Genomic DNA, 22312 nt, shown 5'->3' on the forward strand with positions numbered 1-22312 from the left:
GGCCTAGTCAGAACAGGCAGCCTGAACTGACTGTTCAAAGAATCTGAATGAAATAGAATCCTCATGGAAATGAGCAAAGCCTTTCATATGAGTCTGACAGTCTATGCAGTTTTCTGTTTTACATATGCTTTTACATCATCTATTAGACACAAACTCCTTGTGAAACAGAAAAGGAAAATTCGATTTTCCTATTTTCCATGTACTAATATTTAGATGCAGAAGAATCATAGATGAAATCATGACGGAACCAATGTTTGATTCTTAACTCATCCAATTACTGTAGGGTAATGTTGCTCTCTGCCACACAGTGCTACTAGCCAAAGGCACCTTCAGGTCTGGAAATCTCATTTTAAACTGGACATAAACTTAAACAAAGTCTAAAATTGGAGATTAAGATAAACAAGACAATTATAGGGCAAGAGATAATGATGGCTAAGACTTTTATGAAAGCTATAAATCTAAGAAAAAAGAGAAAGAGAATGACAGGTATTCTTTATTGCTATATATGAAAAAGTATCTCCTTTGATCTTTACCCTAATGCTGAAAAGAAAAATTCCCTGATTTACATAGGAAAACACGAAGGCCCAAGATGTCAAAGAACTCATTCAATGCCATAGAGTTCGATGAGTAAACTAGATATTGTCATGACTTTAAAAATTAGTAACACACTTGACCCAAATGTGTGTGCACTGTTGAAAAGCATTCCTATCATAGTTTCTTAAGAGAAAACCCAGTCTTTCCAATCACTTTCCGAATGGCTAGCTGCACATCTTTGTTCCGGAGGCTGTATACCATGGGGTTCAACAGTGGGGTGATAATAGTATAAGTCACCGTCACCAGCCTGTCTTTGCCAGATGTATATTTGGATGAAGGTCTCAAATAGACGAAGGAGGCACAGCCATAGTGGACAATGACCACTGTGAGATGGGAAGCGCAGGTGGAGAAGGCTTTGCGCTTGCCCTCAGCTGATGGGATCCTCAGGATGGTGCGAACAATGAAGCCATAGGAGATGCAGATGGAGATCAAGGGTACGACCAGCACCAAGACCCCACAGATGAAGATGACCAGTTCTTTGATGTAGGTGTCAGCACAGGCAAGACGGATGACCGGTGAAATATCACAAAAGTAGTGGTTGACCTTGTTGGAGCCACAGAAAGGGAGGATGAAGACCAAAGATGTTCCCACCAGAGATACCAGGAATCCGCTAACAATGCAAGTTGCGGCCAGTTGTCCACATACCCTCCAGCTCATGAGAATGGGGTAGTGCAAAGGCTGGCAGATGGCAGCATAGCGATCATAACCCATCACTCCCAGGAGCAGACAGTTGGTGACAGCAAAACCCAGGAAGAAGAACATCTGGGTGGCACAACTCAGGAAGGAGATTGTCCTCAGCACAGACAGCAGGTTGATAAGCATCTTGGGCAGGATGACAATTGTATAGAAGATCTCAGAGGTAGAAAGGATGCCTAAAAAGAAATACATGGATGTGTGGAGGCTGCGATCCAAGAAGATGACGGAAATGATGGTCATGTTTCCACTCAAGATGATCAGGTAGAGACAGAGAAAGACAGCAAAGAGGACAAGCTGCAATTCCCCAAGGCTGGAGAAACCCAGCAGTAGGAACTCGGTGACAGAGGAGGAGTTATCCATGAAGAGTTGCTCCCATGGAATAAAACCAATATGATCAGGTCCAGAAACCTTTCAAATTGGGAATCAGAGAAATTTACCCTCAAAAAGTAGCTGTGCCAGTCTTGTTTGAATGAGAGACAAACAGATATGGGGGGACAGAAAAAATTGTCAACCAGGAATTATTCGAGAATATATATATATTTTCCAGGTTATTGTACAATTTTCAGTAATCTTCAGGTCTCCAATGGTGAACTCCTAAAGGGCAGCATTCATGTGTTCTCTTTTATACTTTCAGTAAGATTATACCTCACACTTATTTCAACTCCTGGGCCTGGACTGAATAGAGCCTTTGAAATGGATAGAAAATCTTGAAAAGCTAACCATGAATAAAATGTAATCCCTCAGTAAAAGTAAAAAAAAAAAAAAAAAAGAAAACCCAGATTTTCCAATCAGTTTCCAATGGCTAGCTATACACACTTTGTTCCAGAGACTATATACCATGGGGTTCTACAGTGGGCAGTGGAATGATAGTAGTATAATGTGTGTTTATATATATAAACTATATATAGATAGATAACTTGTGTGTGTGTGTGTGTGTGTGTGTGTGTGTGTGTAAATATAGGAGCCCAAGCTGTTATTCTTCTGCCAATGATTTTAGCCATAAATCTGGGGACACTGTTTATGTAAAATGTGTAGTCATTGGCTCAAATGAAACCAAGTCCCTTCCTTGGAAACTTATGAAATTTTCACTCAATTTTTTTAGTGAATTAATCCTCATAAAAGCCTTTATCTACATTATCATTTCAGAGGGTCAGACCTTTATCCTGATTTCCTGTACTTATGTCAATATACAATAGCACTGACATCGGAGGATTCACATTCCAATACACACACATCTCCTTTTAATGCATCCCTCACTTAGGGAAACATTCCATGGATCTACCTTTGTATTGTTTGTTTTTAAAAGAGGACAGTTCACATTCAGAAATAATTATCTACCCCATTTCTATGCAGTCATCCCCTTAAACTAATTTGGTTTTGAACTGCTGCTAGTTTATGATTGCTCTATAAACTCCTATAAGATACTAGGCCTGATTTCTCCTTACAAAAACACACTGCTAGAATAATTTAGTGCTTCATTAGCATTCACTGGTTGGCCATTTAGTTATACGGCTTACCTTTGATAAACCTGAGATGGAGGGCCACCAGATTGTCACACCCAGGACCTCTGTATAAGTATAAGATACTTCCCCTAACACCTCTAACCCAGTTATCATGGCTGGCATTAGCTTTTATAAATTTTAATCAAAATATTATTTTCCTCTTTCACCTCCTGTCCAAGTGGGTCCTTAGAACCCATATCTCAATGAAATGTTTCAAAAATACTCCTAGTCACTCAAGCTGTACATTACTAAGAAATGTTAAACTCATTATTTTTTTTTCAGCCTTCACATCCAATCTATTTAAAAAAAATTTCTAAAATCCATTTCTGTCTTTCCTTTTCTTTTTTTTTTTTTTTAAAGAAATTAGCTCTTGCCTGAACTATTACAAGACCATTATGAATGGACTCCCTAGACTCTCTTGTCACTCTGAACCATTTCCTACAATACAGGAAGAATTCTGCTTACATAGGACCAATTGGATCATATTAACAAAACTAAATGAGCTTCATTATCTGTAAGATATCCTAGGTGTTTCATAGTCTTCCAAAATCTACCTTTCTACTTTCACATGCACTTTAAGAAAATTTTAACAACCAAGCCATTTTTTCATATTACTTCTAACATCTAGAATTATCCCATGCTTTATTTGTTGTTATTTTCATTCAATTTTGTAGACTTTCTTCAATTTTTAGTTAAAAAAGACTGTACTCATGGAATCTTTCCATACTTTATCACTGTCTCTAGTTTTCCTTAATAATCATCACAGTTGGGGCTGGGGATATGGCTCAAGTAGTAGCGTGCTTGCTGGCATGTATGAGGTGCTGGGTTTGATCCTCAGCACCACATAAAAATAAAATAAAGATATTGTGTCCACCTAAAGCTAAAAAATAAATATTTGAAAAAAAATAATCATCACAATTTTACTTGCTTTGCCATTACTATTCTGTCTTTAACTCTGAATTATTATTTGCCAGATACCCAAAACTGCATCTTCCACAAACACAATAGTCCCCAGGATATGATAAGTGTTTGGAAAGTTTTTGAAAAATTAGATGACCAATTTCTCACAATTATTTTAAACTCTCAGATACATGGCATTTGACTTGAGGAATTTCCCAAATTGTTTCCTTAATATAAATTTAGCATGCAATATTAACATTATGTCTTAATATTTTGGGATGAAAAATCTTTCTGACATCATTTTACAAATGAAGAAGCAAAAGATCCCTTAAAACCTTCAGCTATCTCATTATCATTTTTGATTACCAAGGGGTCTTCTCCATTATCTCATTAAGCTATTTTTTATGTGCATTTTAAAATACTTTACTTTCAAGTTTAAACACCTTTGCACATAAATAAACGGCCATTGTTTGTTCTTTTTTCTTAGCAACATTTAATAAAATTTGAAATTTGACTAGAACCAGGAGTTTAATTGCCTTGTTCTAAACTTTTAAATAAATAGGCATACATACCATGCATTTAACTGTTCTTCCTGAAAAATCACCTCTACCTTTCCATTTCTTGCTCTTCTTTTTGGTACCAGTACCTAGGGGGAAACAGAGCTAGGTTATTGGAAAGCAATAATTTTAAAATTTGACACACAAATGAATTACTGGACAAATACTACTCTTTTCAATTAAGAAATTCAAAGTCCCTAACTAAAATAAAATGTCACATTCCGTCAAGTCAGAGTTTTAATGCTCTATGGCAAGGAGGTTTCTTCATTCTTGGAAACCTCCAAGGAATTTATGTGCAAGTTTCTAGGTGAAATTTGCCAAAATTTATATAGCAATAAATAAGGGCTCATGTATATCCCTGTTTTGATGTACATGAGCCCTTATTCATTTTCCAGGAAATCTCCGACTCACATAAGAACACTATTAATTCCACAGAAAAGTATCACCTGAGCCTTTTCTCCTTGGGTAGTTTAGTCTCAATGAATATTACCTGTGGTCTTTCCTGTTCACATTAGCCATGACCTCAATGCCTTGGTTGCTAAGGGAGATCCCCTCCTCCACAGGGGATTACCACACTATGCTCAATATTTATCCATAATTTCTCTAATTAGCAAGTAGAAACATAAATAATACACTGTACAAAATTAGCTGGCCAAAGAGAAGGGCCTTTCTAATACACCATGCAGATTTGTTGACTCCCTTTTAGAAATTCTCTGGGTGCTCATTAGAGAGTTGAAGTTTGCCAGGCACCATTGGTTAAAAGAGACACAAGTGTAACTGTCCCCTTTGATTTTCCATACCCAATGCCTCTATGTTTTCATTCTTATGTTAGAGGAAATGATCTTTATTAGATCATTTCATATGTCCACTTCCAAAATCTGGAAGAGAGGGAAAAAAATACAAAAACCAAAACCAGAGGACAGAATATTAGAATGGGAGAGTCACCATAAATCTTTCAGCACTTAGGAAACAAGTTCATCTGTGTCTGGCATATAGCATGAGTTTGGTAAATATGTGTTCAATAAATTTTAAAAAAAGAAATTTGAGGTTATGGAGGAAAACGTGATAGCATGCTGGTATAGATTTCAGCAACTCTCTGCATATTTTAGGTTGCACAATTTTTCTTTATGACAGCGAGTCCAGACATTTGAGCTGAGCTGGAAATGGAGTGAATTCTAGACACTCATTGATGTCTCTCTCAGGGGCTCATGTACAATGTCAGAGATGTTGCAAGGATGGAAAAATTAGAATAAAGTCCAAGTTATTAATAAAGGAACTTTTGGCGACTCCTTTATTCTTTAGTTCTACCAGAAATTAAGATAATGGATAGATCTTTGGGAATACTTTACTGAGAAGATTCATCCTTGGGCTTTAACTTTCTCCAGGTACACAAATGATAGTCACACCTTTTTCCCACACTTTCGACTTGTAGAGGTGGTAAATATGCCCCATTCCCTTGAAACTAAGCCAGTTGGGTAACTACATTGATCAACAAATTTTAGCCAAAGTGATGCTATCAAACTTGATGCACAGATTTCGTCAGCTTCTATTTCCTGTTTCTTGGAGCATCCATTTGCTCCCTAGCTGCCATGTTGGAGGAAGTCCTGACAACCCTTTGAGAATCTCTGGTGTGAAGCCAAGGCTCTTGGCCAAAATCTCCAGCTAAGCATACAAATAATAATAACATGAACCAATCAGCCACATAAATGAGTAATCTTAGAAGTAGAACTTTTAGCCCAGTTTAACAATCTAAGCTGAACCTACATAAAACAGACACAAACAGATACTCCACTGAGTTCCTGCCAACTTGCAGATTTATGTGCAAAATAAATAATTGTTGTTAATTTAAGCAGATAAGATTCCATGTAGTTTGTTATACAGCAATAAATGATGGGACCAGAATTTGGCATTCAAAAGCATGGTGTGATTGTAATCAAAACTTAAAGCACTTTTTTTATTTTTTGGAACTAATGATATGGAAATCTACAAGGTTTTAAAGGAGTTTGTAGTGGAAAAAAATGGAAGGTCCTTGAGGAAACAGTTTTAAAGGTTTAAAAATGAAAGAGTAAAATGTTGTTGGAGTTTGTTAAAAATGATTATTATCCATTGTTGGGAAGGAAGGCAGTAACCTCTCAAACTGTAGCCTGGAAAATAGTACTTTTAGTAAACTCAGATTTTCTTAGGGAAATTTCTCGTGAGACAATAGAAAAATGACACCAATGGTAAAAGGATATAAAGGGATGATTGAAAGAAGGTGTTTAAATTTTTGATAAGAGTTGAAAGAAACCATAAAGAGTCCAAAAGCTTCTGGGTTTAGAAATAGACGTGTTTCTCATACAAAAATCACCCTCAACAAAGACTCTTCAAGTATGAAATGGTTTCAAGAAAAAGATCAAATTCACAATACTGTCAGGAAACTCTTGCCTCTAAAATAAAGATCGCCAGAATCTGGTTATATGATACTTTGTCAGAAATTTAATGACTAGTAAGATTTCTAAGTATTTTAAAGGCATAAATCTTGGGTTAATTCATATGTCTTTTAAAAAACAATTAAGGAAATTGTCACATCACAGGCTCACAATTGACCCACAATAAAGAAAAAATGTGGATGTGACTGCCATGTACCTCCTTCCTGCTTTTTCAAAAAGGAGTGTGTGTTGCACTTACCCTATGTTTTTTTCAATTATATTTTGGGGTGTCAGGAACAGCAAGTCAGTGGTTGTTTTCATCAGCTTTTTTCACTGTTAAAAGACCTGACAGGAACAGTTTTAGGGGAGGAAAAGTTTATTTGAGGTCTCACAGTTTCAAAGGTTTCAGTACACAGACAGGCAGCTTCATTCTTCAGGGCTTGAGTTAAGGCTGAACATCGTGAAGGAAGAGTGTGGTATAAGGAAGCAGCTCACATGATGATCAGGAAGCAGAGAGATTCCACTAGCCAGATACAAAATACAAACCCCTGAGACACATCCCCAGGGACCCACCTCCTCCAGCCACAGCCTACACACCTTCAGGTGAATTAATCCCCTGACAGGACTGAGAATTAATTCACTGATTGGGCTAAGGATCTAATGCCCAATCATTCCTCCTCTAAACCTTTTAGCATTGTCTCACATATGAACTTTTGGGGTTATCTCACATCCAAACTCTTACAGTAGTGATATGCCTAAAAATACTAGAAGCTTCCACTTCTTATATCTTGGAACATTTAATCTTTGAAGCCAGTCACTATGCTGTGAGAAATTCCAAGGAACTCCTTGGAAAGTAGTATGTGGAGAGGAATTGAAACTCACAGCATACAGCTTTATTCAATCTCCTAGCAGTAAGTGGTACCATCTTGCTAGCCATGTAAGTGAGCCAACTTGGAAATAGTTCCTAAAACTAGTCAAGAAGTTGACACAATATGGACCAGAGTTAAGCCATTCTCATAAGTACTCCCCAAATTTATAAGCAAAAATAAATGATTATTATTATTTCAAATCACTGAGTTCTAGAGGACATAAGTACTATTGTACTTTCATGTGTTCTGTTTAGTGGGTAGAGGAGTCTCTCTTCATTTGAAGATTTTTATTAGTTATTGATTGCATACTGATATCTCTCAGGGACACAGATGAAAATGGGATTAGGCAATGTATGAACAGGATAAAATACTTGTCACATTGCTAATAGTCTGGTAGAGGAGATGACATATGGACCTAATAACCTGATTAAGTCAGAGCTCAGTATGACGTCTAAGGAGGCTTAAATTACTCTAGTATTTTTAATAAAAATCAGGAAATACATGTACTTCATGAAATTGATAAGAGGGAAGGGAATTTTATGGTAGACTAGGTTATACATTGACTAACAGAAGATGATGGACCTTTCAAATGACAAACTCTGGTTACTGGGCCAGCACAGGATTAGTCTTCACGAGGATCCTCCCTTACAACCCTCAGGGAAGGGTGTGATGTCCAGTGTGGAAACCTCAAGTATATTTTATACTATCTTTTTTCATACTTGAAGTGTGGCAGGGGCTGATGGGTCCTTCTATCACTGCTATCTATTTTCCTGAAGGAGTATTATCTTCTGAATTACTATTATAATTTATTTTTAAAGATAATTTGACTCTTCCATATTTCTATTGATAAAAAGAGACTCAGGAGATCCACATACCAAGAGGATTATAGAAAATTAGGATACATAAAAATCAGTAGAAAATTTAAAACCTTATAAATGACAGAATTCTGCAGGGAATTTTCTATATACTAGTATTGAACTCTAGTCTTAGCCACTTTTTATTAAAATCTGTCAAGGCATTGAATGTAAAGTCCATATCTGGAGACTCATAATTATCACAAGTTTCTGCAGTATAGAATTTAATTGTCCTAATTTCTACAATATTCTGTATTCAGAAACCTTAGTTTTTAAAATACACAGTAGCTCGTCCTAAGATTTTTTTAACGAATGTGAAATTAAATTGCACTATTCCAGTTAATTGTCTGCACTATCTTCACCAGGATAATTTCTGTTTAACGCATAGTGATGTTTCAGAAATTTAGTATTGAAGGGATAGTTAAATCCATTAAGGAGATCTAGACAATGGCAGCTGCGATGCCAGTTAATTTCTCTTGTCATCATAATCAATTATAAAATATATGAAATCTGTGACAGGGTATAAATAATCTGTCAAGCTGGTAAAAGAAAATGTTACAACCAAATTATAAATAAAAATGAAGATAAAAGAGTAAAAATAGAATTAAATGGTTTAGATAAGTTTGCCCTGAGAAAAGAATGCTTATGAACTGAATCCCTGAATGATTGTGGAGACTCTGTAAACTCTTTATATTATAATGAGTTTTCCCCCCCTCTCTTTATGTGAATGAGGACAATTTTATGTGTGGGATACATAGTTTTCAACAGATTCTCAAATAATTGCGATATGTGATCTGGAATGGGTAAGGTGATTAACCTATAGCCATACCATTAACTAGGCCAACTATTTGACTCTTTTTACAGACAGTAGCTTTCTGAAATTAATATTTACCAATAAATACAATCGTGATAACTTATTCTATAGGAAAAACAGGCAAGAGTGTTACATATTTTTAAAAAAAAGGAGGTTTTTAAGTCTCAGTTTCAATGGAGATGCGAAAGTTGAGGGAAGAAAATGTTTGAATTACTTTATAAAAAATGTTGAGTTAAAAAAATGTCAAATATAGTCTTACAAGGACACTATCAGATTACTTAATGTTTTACCTATTCTCCCACTCCCCTGATGCAGCCAGAGTAGGGAATCACCGTGATATGTATTTCCTGGAGATTAAAAAATGAAACTGAGTCTACCTGAGAAACTTAAATATAGGAGTCTGTGTCTATTGGCCTGAAACGCCAACTCATAGAAAAAGATCTCTGTTCTTCTGCTTACTATATGGGTGTCAGAGATGCTCAGTTCTTAACTCTGGATCATTTTTGAGCAAACTAGCAGAAAAAAAAATAATTCTGGGATCAGTTAAAAAGTAATTTACCCACTAAATTCTCCAGAAGATATGTGACCCAGAAAGGTGGTGAGCTCTCTAAACTAAGAAGCAAATTCATAAACTTTCAGAAGAGATGGTTTTAACTGTATCACAAGAAATGTGGTCTAAGTTTCAAGGAGGAAACTATTCCAGAAACCATGAAACCATTCCACAAGAGGAAGACTCAGTGTGCACTACGAAAGGCCCTGAAAGTACCTGAGGAGCTAAATGAGAAATTTCCTCCTGGCTCCTCTCCCTCCCCGGTGGAATTCTTGAGGAACCAGTCACTGCAATAAGAGAGAGAAGCGGTGGCTGTGTGTATGTGTGATCCTGGGGATGGAACACAGGGGTGCTATTGCTAAGGTGAGATTGCAATAAATCACCAACTCGATCTTAAAGCAGGAGACAGAAACTTTATTCACCAGTTGGTGGTCCAGACCCACCAGCTGGCGGGCCAAGGGGTCGGCTGCAAGTCTATACTCTTCAACCCCCTCCCTGGCTTTGAATACACCTTTTATAGTCCAAAACCATCTTAAGTGGCTATTGCTATGGGGATTCAAAACCATAAACAAACATCATGAGATCTAAAATCATAAGCAGAAAAGGAAGTGGGCCAAAACGTCCCTAGTTTAGTACAAGTTAAAGAATGTTCACTAACCTCTAGACAATCCATCTCTGACAGGGTACATTGTCCAAGAAAAAACGGGAACCAAAGAGAGAACACTTTTACATTGTGTAAGAATTGCCATTTTGTGTTGCCAAACATGCTATGCTAAGCAACTTGTGACCAGAACTTTTCACCAGAGGTGGGGCTTTCCATGGGAGAAGCATTTCTTGCATGATGTGGAATCTCAGGGCAAAATGGAGTCTGTTTGGTCATTGCCCATACAGCCTGGCCCATGACACTATACCTCTAAGCAACATCCCCAGCCCTTCTTCTTTATTTTGTTTTATCTCATTATTTTATTTTGGGACAGAGTCTTGATAAGTTCCTTGGTCTGGCCTCAAACTTGCAATTCTCCTGCCTCCACTTCCAGAGTCGCTGGGATTACAGGCATGTGCCACAATTTGCCAGCTTAGACTTTTAGTTATTACAGTGGACTGGGCATTTACATTTGAGAAGTTTTCTAACATTCCATCTGAGAACTTTAAAAATATTAGCCCACATATCGGATTTAAAGGGATGATGAGAAGCAAACCATCTTATGACATACATCTTAAAGAGTCTTATGACTTCAAGGACCCTGTTACAGGTAGAATATACATGTGATAAAGGAAAACGTCATTTATTAAGAAATCCAAAATATATTAATACTTTATTATTATATTATTATTATCTATGGCTTTAGAGACCCTTTCTGGCCCAGTGCTTTTCTGATAGCAAGTTGAACATCCTTGTTTCTGAGGCTGTATACCATGGGATTTAGTAATGGTGTGACAATGGTGTACGTCACTGTCACCAGCCTGTCCTTGTTGGACACATAGTCTGCTGTGGGCCTCAGGTAGATGAAGGAGGCACAGCCGTAATGAACAATAACGACGGTGAGATGGGAGGCACAGGTGGAGAAGGCTTTCCGTTTGCCCTCAGCTGAGGGAATCCTCATGATAGTCCTCAGAATGCACAGATAAGAGACACAGATCAAGAAGAAGGGGACCACGAGTACAAGAACCCCACAGATGAATATGACAAACTCATGAACGTCGGTATTGGTGCAAGCCAGGCGAATGACTGGTGAGATGTCACAGAAGTAATGGTTGACTCTGTTGGCACTGCAGAAAGGGAGGCTGAAGACTAAGTTGACCACCGTCAGTGAGGCCAAGAAGCCTCCAATCCCACAAGCGGCTGCCAGTTTCCCGCAGACCTGCCAACTCATAAGGATGGGGTAATGCAAAGGGTGACAGATGGCAGCGTAGCGATCATAACCCATCACGCCTAACAGCAGGCAGTTGGTAATAGCAAAACCGAGGAAGAAGAACATTTGAACCGCACAGCAGGTAAAGGAGATCGTCCGGGCCACAGAAAGGAGATTGATGAGCATTTTGGGTAAAATGACAAAGGTGTAGAAGGTCTCAGATGTGGACAGGATGCCGAGGAAGAAGTACATGGGCGTGTGGAGGCTTTGGTCCAAGCGGATGACACTGATAATGGTGGCGTTGCCACTAAGAATGACTAGATATAAAAAGAGAAAGACCACAAAGAGAGCAAGCTGAATGTCACCAAGGCTTGAAAAACCCAGCAGTAGGAACTCGGCGATCACAGTGAAGTTTTCAGCCACAACCTGCAGCGAAATGAGAAAGAATTAAGATCTATTCAGGAACCTCATGTAAAAATCTAGGGACTGGGTTACTATCAGCTGATTCCACCTGCAAACTTAATCCCTCCATTTAAAATAAAATAACTTATTCTTGGATTCTAGGGAATTGGTCATAGACATCTTTAAGGGTGCACAATTTTGCTAACAACTAGCAATAAACAATCCAAGTATAAAACGAAGAGAACAATTTCATTGATAATAACATAAAAAGTATTAAATTTAACAAAAGAAGTGCAAGACAGATACACAGAAATCTACCAAATATCATTCCTCCTCTCACACTGTAATTTTATATTCTTTGACCAACACTGTTGAGGGAAATTAAAGGTGATTTAAGTAAACAAAAAAATAATAGAGGCAATTCCTACCCAATTAATGAATAGATTCAACATAATTCTTACCAAATCTGAGCAGGCTTTTCTTATAAAGATGTCTATAAAATCAACATGGAAGAAACCAGAATAGTCAAAATATTGTCAATAAGGAAAGAAAAGATGAAAGATTTTATATTTTCAGATTTCCATACTTTCTCTAAAGATACAGTGATCAAGATGTTATGGTACTGGCATACAGTTACACATATAGGTCAATGGGCAGAATTGGGAGCCCAGAAATTAAACCCTCCAAAAGTTACCAATGGGAAAGTGAAGAGGCACACCAGAGATGATAAGACTCGATTTCCAAAACATGTATCTAATAAGGGATTTGCATCTAATACACATATATAACTCTTATGATTAAGTAATAAGAATAATACCCAGATGAAAAATAACAGACATTTTTACCAAATGGTATCAATGGGTAGGAAATGAGCATTTGAAAAAGCACAAAATATCACCAGTCATTAGGGAAATACAAAGTAAAGGCACAATGGAAAACATGCACCAGAAGAACTGTGACTAAACAGATGAACAAGAAAAGGTGTTTTTGAGGATATAGCAAATAAATCTTCACTCATTGCTGGAGGAAAGGTAAAGTAACACAGTCACACTTAAGAAAAGTTTGGCACGTTGTTAAAATGGTAAAATAAATTATCACATGACCCATCAATTTATTTTTATTTCATATTCACAAATTCTAGTTGTGTTGTGTGTATTTATGAGGTTCAAGATGATATTATTTTTAATACAATAGGGAATTATTAAATCAAGGTAGCTAATATGCATCATCTCAAATATTTAAAATTTTGTGATTATGTCATTTGAAATGTATTTCCTTAGTAATTTTGAAATGTAGAATACTCAATTATTAGCTATATTCACCATGTGGTAAAAGAAATCAAAACAAAATTATCAATAAGAATCTATAAAGGAGAAGTGAAGACCCTCCAACCAAGCCATTTCTGTGAATGTTCATAGTAGCATAATATATAATAGTAAAAATGAAATTATCCAGATGTCTGTCAACTTATTAATGAATACACAAAATTTAGTATAACCAAAAAATGGATACTATTCAGCATTAAAAATAAATTAACTAATAGAACATACCACAACATAAATAATCTTCAAAAACATTAAGCTAAGTGAAGGTGCAAAATACCACATTGCAAATTCTATTGTGTGAAATGTCCACAAAAGGATAATCTACACAATTGAGAGCAGAAAAATTATAACTTTGGACTTTAGGGATCAGGATTTAACTGCAAGCAGGCAGAAAGGGTTTTGGGGAATGATAAAATAATTTAAAACTGGATTGCAGTGATGATTACCCACCTCTATCAATTTGTAAAATCAAAATGGATTAGTTTTATGAGATATCATGCTATTTTTAAAGGATTATTTGGGGGGATTTTAAAGCTCATTTTGATTATCTAATTTTTGTATATGTGTCTGTTTTAAACTCTAGTTGGAGGTCTTTGGTGCATTAGGATTCATTTAAAAGTCACCACAGTTGTCTTTCTTTAGGAATGTTTCTAGAAAAAAAATTACAGATCTTCAAAAATTATTTGTAAAAATAAATGTAAGTTTTTAATTATTTGCACTTTCAATCTGATAACATTTACCATGCTAGTGATGCCTGGATATTTATGTGCAGGATAACTATTTTCTGAAGTGTTCAAAATTGTTCTATCTCCTTTCTCCTTCACTTTCTTCACCTATCTGTCATTATGCACTTCTAACTATAGATGCTCTGGGACTTCACCTGCTAGAGCAAAACATGATCAATCTGTTCCAGAGTCACTGAATTCTGTTACACAGATTGAATCTGGGGAAACAAACAAACAAACATGGTAATTGGGTCAACGGGACATGAAAAAATCAATGCGAATTGAGGTTAGGGACTTGAACTGACATTTTCTGTAGAAAAAGGGAAGAGAAATAGAAACTAGTTTTAATTTTCTAGCAAAAGAAAATAATGATTAATTAGTGAAGAATAATTTTAACCACAGAAAATTCCAATGAGTAAAATTAGCTTATATCAAATTTGCTCTGCTTATTGCACTAATCCTATCCAAGTTCTAACAAGTAGAAATCAACCATCACTTACAGTCCTTTTTTAATTGGTTCTGTTTAGCTGTAAATGACAAAAGAATCCATTTGACATGATTATAAAAGCATGGAATATAACATGTTCTAATTCAGTCCCCAGTACCTCCAGTTCACTTCCTTTGCTCAGATCCTGACCCCTCCCTCTGCTCTACTGATCATTCTGCCACTTACCCACAGTTATTTTTAAAAATTTTATTCTAAAAAATAAATAATGTTTTTTTATTTATATATGACAGCAGAATGCATTACAATTCTTATTACATATATAGAGGACAATTTTCATATCTCTCGTTGTATATAAAGTATATTCACAGCAAATTGTGTCTTCATACCTGTACTTTGGATAATATTGATCATCACATTCCACCATCATTAATTATCCCATACCCCCTCCCATCCCCTCCCACCCCTCTGCCCTATCTAGAGTTCATCTATTCCTCCTGTACTCCCTCTCCCTATCCCACTATAAATCAGCCTCCTTATATCTAAGAAAACATTTGGCATTTGTTTGAGATTAGCTAACTTCACTTAGCTTTACCTGCAAATGCCATGATTTTATTCTCTTTTTGTTGCTGAGCAATATTCCATTGTGTATATATGCCACATTTTTTTAATTCATTCATCTGTTGAAGGGCATCTAGGTTGGTTGATATTTGGCAATTTATAATTCAATCCAGGAGCATTAAGTGATCAACAACAACAAAAAAGACTAATAGTTAAAATTCACAATTAAATTGATAGGTACAACCATCATAAGAAAGATACCATACCAAATGTACAGAAGACACAGGTGCAGTAACTAATGGGTAATACCAATACCCCACTGTTCAAAACAGAACAAGAGAAAAAAATAAAACAAAGTATTCAGAAAACCTGAACAGCAAAATCAGTAATGCATTTCTTACAAATATGTATTGAACTTTACTTAAAATAAAAAGAGTATACACTCTGTTCACAAACAACATGGAATATTTGTGATTCTTGACCATTAACTCACAACAGAAACTTCAACCATGACACAAAAGCAGAAATGATACCAACAGTTTCCTAATTTTATACAGTAGACTAATACTGGGTAATAACATAAGAATGTTCTGCCACTAGAGAATTGTAAAATTGTTGGGTCAAAGAGGAGATAATAGGTAAAACAAAATGAGTTGTAGAAAATAATGTCAATTATACTCCATGATTTATAATATAGAGCTAAGTTTAAAGGAGTGATTAGAAGAAAATTTAAACCTTAATTTTTATATAAGCAAAAATTTTAGTGACAGTTTTCAAAATATATCATCTCAATGCCATTTAAACTGTTTCTTACATTCTATAGTAATTCACTCTTTTTGGGGGGCGGGGCATGGGTACTGGGGATTGAACTCTAGGGCACAGGACCACTGAACTACATCCCCAGCCCTATTTTGAATTTTATTTAGAGACAGGGTCTCACTGAGTTGCTTAGCTTCTCGCTTTCGCTGAGGCTGGCTGTGAACTCACGATCCTCCTGCCTCAGCCTCCCAAGTTGCTGGGATTACAGGCAAGTGCCACCACACTTGGCTCACTTTTAATAAACATAAAAAAATCAAATGTTCAACTCACATAATGCTAAAAATTATTCCATATATTAATAACATACAAAAATCAAAGGATTTGTAAAAAGTATCACTGAATAGAAAATCCAAAAATCTAAAGGTAAATGTGATGAAATATCATGAGTAGTAAATTAGCAACAATTTGACCATGTGAAATAGGACACTTATTTGCAACAAAAGGACAATCTGCAACCTTAGAAAGGAAACAACCAATGGAAAATTTCCAAAAATATTGCTATAATGTTAACAAGAAATATATTACAAACTGATGGAGAAGATAACTAAGAATCTAAAACTAAAACTAGATGTAAGCACACAGCCTATAAAATATGAACTAAAGGCCCCCAACATAAAAATTCATTTCACTTCATTTAAAATCAAATTGAAATCATGTACGCCCATCAAATTTCAGCAGTCGTGTGGGTTAAATAAAAAAAAATAACTAATAAGATTATAAATTGGTTGTAAATTTATGCAATGAAATTCAGCAAGTTGGATGCAGTGGTCCACACCTGTAATCTAAGGTGCTTTGGAGGCTGAGGATAACCAGTTTAAGGTCATCCTGGGCAATTTAGCAAAGATCTGTCTCAATAAAATAAAATAAAATGGGCTGATGGTTTAGCTCAATGGTAGAACACTGCTGTATTCAACCCCTAATACCAAAAAAAGGGGGAAAGTGTCATCAAAATATACTGTACTCCTTGAGTATATTCACCCTGTTCGTTTATCCCAGGGATTTATTTCATTTTATAAAATTTACCATACTATAATGAATTTATATAAATGCTGTATTTATTGTAAGAAAACTTGCAAGTCGTAACAGGATAAAAGTATTGTGTTTATACTGGATGAAGATTATGAAACCAGAGGCAGGTGACTTTTATTTGGGTCCTTATTCTTCTATTGGGTGACTGTGTGACCTGAGAGCAGTATTAACTTCTCTGATACAACTTTCCCATCTAGAAGGTGGGCTTTCGTGAGCATCAAATGCACAGGCAAAGTGCAGAGAACAGCACCAGCTAAGCAGGGACCATTCTGTCGGTGATATAGTATGCTCGTATTTATTTAAAGAACATCTTTTGTGTTCGTGTATGCAGAGTTGCACTTGGATGCTAGGTGGCTATTAAGAATTATTTATTACTTTGTCTTGCAAATGGAGCTCTGGATCTGGAATATACAAATCACTGGGTTGAACAACTGAGTCAGCCACATCATATCAGAGGATGAACTTTATCTCTTTTGGCTCCCTGATACTCATATCTAGTGTTTTTGTCATAAGTAATTCTTATCTAGATTCAGAACTATAGAATCTGAACACAATCTGTGTTTCTGAAAAGAAAAAATAAATGTTTCATGACACTCTTTATTCACATTTTTTTCTTTCCTCATTAATTCTCAAGGCTAAAGGGAGAAATTAGAAGAGAAAAATTAAGGCAGGAAGCTAGAGGTATGTTTTAAATGTCCTCCCTTGTTGACCAGGGAAGGGTGATTGGAGATTTTTATCAAGAGTTATTTGGGCAGCATGGATACAAGAAGGCATGGTGTTGTGGACAAGGAACAGCTGAGAATTGGTTTTGAAACACTTTAGCTGACGTGTGGGAGTCCTAGGAACATTCAAATATGCATTTAACCAAGCACCTTCTTATTGAATTCTATAATGATCCATGAGAACTTTAGAAGGTTTCAAATTTCATAGCAAAAAAAAATGAAAAGAAAAAGTCATGCGTGGCAACCCACACTCTTCTCTTCCAGCTGCCAGACTGGATCCCTACATTTTAATCCACAGAACTTCATGTAGTTCACTGAGGACTCAGGGAACCATGTCATGACAGCAATGCCTCTGCCTGTGCTTGGGCAGTTTCTCTGATGGTTCAAATCATTTTCTCCCAAGATTCCTAAGAACTCTTTCAAGTTAACAAAGATGCATTGGGTACACATTAAGCTCTATCTGCTCCATTAGGTGTTTAGAACACGTCAAGCAACAAAACAGAAACTCTGCCTTGCCAAACACATCTTCTACAAACTCTCACATTTTACATTATTCAATAATCTTTTTTGCTCAGTGCTATTTGAGTGCTTTTATAAAGCAAAAACTAGGTTGCTATTCATTTGACAAAAGTTTATGTACAAGTGCCACGTATTCATATATATCTCACTAAGGCCAGCAGAATCAGAGTTTCTGGTAAATAACAAATGTTCAAGTCTATGTGCAAAAAAAAAAAAAAAGAAAAAGAAATAAAGAAATAAACTAATAAGTACAAGAGTAAATCATTGCACTGATATGTAGGCATTTCTCATGTAGAGGGTAAGGATACTTCCAGTGATCAGGGAAGAAAGACAAAGATTTGTATTCTGAAGAAAGCACTACAGATGCAGAAGAAAGACATAAATTCACATTTTTATCTCAGCATTTTCATTTAATCTTCCTGAATCTTAATTTTCTATGCTAAAATTTGAAGGTATGTTGAAAATTAATGGACAGCATATGTAAAAAAAATTACTCCAGAATTATACATAAGAGGTCCTAATTAAATATTTTCTCCCTTCCTTCGTGGCAAAAGTTATAAAAAGGAACACACCTATGACCATCTTGAAGTATGTGTGATGTGTTTTCTTTATCCTAATCTGAAGACCTCTTTCTTGTCACTATCCAGCTATACTTCCTATAGCTGTCCTGCAATCCATCACTATTCTGTTTGTGGACTCTAGTTTTAAGGTCTCTACAGTTTTAGAACTGAACATAAGTTAAGTGGCTTAGCTTGCTATCACCTTTCAGGTCGCATAAGTGCTTCCTTAAGATTTTGGATAATTTACTTTCTTTGAGCTACTTATGACATTTAAAAAAAACACTGAATATCAAAATGAAAGAGTTTCAGAATCCCCAAAACACGGTTCTGGAGAATGCAGTCTTGTTTTTTAATCATGACCCAAGGCCTTCAAGGAAGTATTTTATTAATTTGCTACATTCTCAGTTTATTGCACATCTTCCTCCCTTTCTTTGAAAAGATTTCAAACCAGCAACAAAAGACTCACCACGTCACTCCTCAATGGAGTGGTCATTGTGCTTCTTTGTATGGCCTGGCCAACTACAACTCCCATAACTGTTCTTAATATGCTTTTATTCTCCCCTGGCCATCAGCATTAACATCAATGCCCTACTTCATTATTTTACTACCCAGCACCCTAGGGAGCCATTATTATATTGCTAGTGGCACAAATTCTACCTCCCCTTCCAATTAGGAACTGCAATCCTAGGGGAAAATGGACCTCAAGTCTAGTTTGGCAAATATTCACCATAGAGTAGTCTCAGGGAATGAGTTTGTTTCCTGTTTTGAACTCACTGGAGAAGTAACCAACTGTAACTGTATAGTAAGACTGTGGGACACTGTCAGCAGAAAAGTCCTGGTAACCTTCTTCCATGGTCTTCTTCCTATAGTTCCTGCATTTTATCTCTTGGTTAAAGACAATAATGCCCTTGCTCTTCTTCTTTCTCCATTTTATTGGTTATAGATAATATTAGGATTCATTTGGACATAATTGTAATAGCATAGAACATCACAATAAGCAGAGGGAGGGGGGAGAGAAGAATAGAATTTCACTGGATTAGACAAAGAGGAATGAAGGGAAGGGAGGTGGGATGGAAAAAGGAAAGACTGTAGAATGAATTGGACATCACTTTCCTATGTTCATATGTGAATACATGATCAGGGTAACTCCACATCATGTACAACCCCACAAGAATGGGAAGTTACTCTCCATGCAGGTATGACATGTGAAAACACATTCTACTGCCTTTTCCTTCACTGTATAACTGAAAACAACAAATAGAAACATTTAACAGATAAATAAATAAAAGCATGAAGTGTAATTTGCATTACTTCAATCTTCACTACTTTGCCTTTCCCTTCATCTCCCCCCACTGTTCCGTTCTCTCAACTCTACTGATTAATGGTAATGGCAATGCACCACTGCTCAAAAGAGATCAAGAGGAAAAATATAACAAAGGCTTAAGGAAAGCTGAACAACAAAATCAGTAAAACATATTTTCTTCGTATGTTTTGAATTTTTTTAAGAGTATACAATTTTTTTTTTCAAAGAACACTTGTGATTGTGGACTATTAACTCACAACAAAAATTTCACCACATCACAAAGTGGAAAGGATACAAACAATACTTCCTAATTTTAATATAATAGATTAATACTAAGTAATAAAATAAGAAGGTTCTGTCACTTAGAGAATTGTAAAATGCCTTTTTGGGTAAAAGAGGAAATGATAAGTAAAATAAAATGAGTTGTAGAAAATAATGTCAGTTATACTCCATTAATTTGTAAGATACAACTAAGTTTAAAGGAATGATTAGAAGAAAATTTATTACATATATAACATGTAGTAAAATTTTCAAAATATAAACCATCTCAAAGCCATATAAACCATTTCTGACATACTAGAGTACCTCATTTTAATAAAAATTTAAAAATCAAATATTCAACTCACATGTTAAAATTATTTTGTTATTAAAATACAATAATTCAAAGAATAAGAAAAGTCTCACTGAATAAGAAATCTGAAAACCTAAATTTAAAACTGAAATATTAGTAGTATATAGCAACAATTTGACAGTATTAAGTAGAACATTTATTGGCAACAAACACATAATCAGAAATGTTAGAAAGCAAAGAGCAATTGGAAAAAGTACCAAAAATATTGTTATAATGTTAATTAAAAATATTTTACAAACTGATGGGGAAGATAACTGGCACTCTAAAACTAAAACTGTACATAAGCACACAGTTTGTAAAATATGAACAGAGTGTATCCAACATAAAAATTCATTTCACTTCTTTTAAAATCAAACTGAGGTCATATACACTCATCATATTAGAAGTGATGATTTGAGATAAATCACCAGCAACAAAAATAGTCACTAACAAGATTGTAAATTAGTTGTAAATTTGCACAAAGATATTCAGCAAGCTGGATGCAGAGGCATACACCTGTAATCTCATCTGCTTGTGAGACTGAGGCAGGAGGATTCAGTTTGCGGCTATCTAGACAATTTAGGAAGAACCTGTTTCAATATAAAAAACAACACAAAGGGCTGTTAATTTAGCTCCGTGATAGAATGCCACTTGGTTCAATCGTTAACACACACAAAAAAAAAAAAGAAGAAGAAGAAAAGAAAAGCAAAAGTGGGGGGAAATGTCATCAAAACATATTGTGCTCCCTGTTATTCAATTTATCCCTTGTTATTTCATTTTTTATAAAATTACCCCACTGTAACAAATTTACACACAAACATGAACTTATAGCAATATAATTTGTAAATCATAACACAAAAGTTTTGGGTTTAAGAGAGGCAGGTGTATTTGCACTGGAAGTATTTGCACTAATTTTGTGTGTTAGTCTCTGTGTCCTCTATTCTGTACCATTGGCCAATCAGTCTGTTTTGGTGCCAAAACCATGCTGTTTTTGTTATCATTGCTCTGTAGTGTAGTTTAAGGTCTAGTATAGTTATGCCACCTGCTTCATTCTTCCTGCTAAGGATTGCTTTAGCTATTCTGGGTCTCTTATTTTTTCCAGATGAATTTCATGACTGCTTTTTCTATTTCTATGAGGAGTGTCACACACTTTATTTTCAATATTGTTTGTGTTTCCTCCTCAATCATCAGGGCTGATGGGAGAAAATTAGAAGAGAAAAATTAAGGCAGGAAGCTACCAACATTTTAAAACCTCTTCTTAGGTTGACCTGGGAAGGGCAATTGGAGATTATTTTCCAGAGTTATTTGGGCAGCTGGTACACAAAAAGGAATGGTATTGTGGGCAAAGAACAGCTGAGAAGATGGCAGAGATAGAATAAATAGCAAAGTGGGTGTTGTAAATTTTCAGCTGAGAAGTGGCAGTCCTGGGGACTTAAAATGTACATTTAACCAAGCACCTTCTTACTTATAGTCCAAAAATGATCTCTGAAATCCTTATGATTTCAAATTCTGTAGCAAGAAATGAGGAGAAAAGCAAAGGCTTCCACACCCTTCTCTTCCAGCTACCAGATTGGATCCCTGTGTTTTGATGGATGGAACTTCATGTAGTTCACTGAGCCCTCAGTGAGCCATGTCATGACAGCGATGTCTCTGTCTAGGCAGATCCTCTGATGGTTCAAATCATTTTTCCCAAAA

At 35.8% G+C, this 22312-nt stretch overlaps 2 protein-coding genes across 2 annotated transcripts; both read right to left on the bottom strand.

Moving 5' to 3' along the window:
- Positions 1-708: 708 nt before the first annotated feature.
- LOC114104587 (olfactory receptor 10R2-like) lies at positions 709-1650 on the bottom strand. Its single transcript, XM_027950768.2, has one exon. The coding sequence runs from the start codon at positions 1648-1650 to the stop codon at positions 709-711; it is 942 nt and encodes a 313-aa protein (XP_027806569.2).
- A 9431-nt stretch (positions 1651-11081) lies between these two features.
- LOC114104588 (olfactory receptor 10R2) lies at positions 11082-19197 on the bottom strand. Its single transcript, XM_071618652.1, has 2 exons — positions 19171-19197; positions 11082-12023 (listed from the first exon to the last, which is right to left on the bottom strand). Exons 1-2 carry the CDS (start codon positions 19195-19197, stop codon positions 11082-11084), a joined length of 969 nt encoding a protein of 322 aa, XP_071474753.1.
- Between the last annotated feature and the right edge of the window lie 3115 nt (positions 19198-22312).

The sequence above is a fragment of the Marmota flaviventris genome, chromosome 10 (assembly GCF_047511675.1).
Source record: "Marmota flaviventris isolate mMarFla1 chromosome 10, mMarFla1.hap1, whole genome shotgun sequence".
Taxonomy (NCBI): domain Eukaryota; kingdom Metazoa; phylum Chordata; class Mammalia; order Rodentia; family Sciuridae; genus Marmota; species Marmota flaviventris.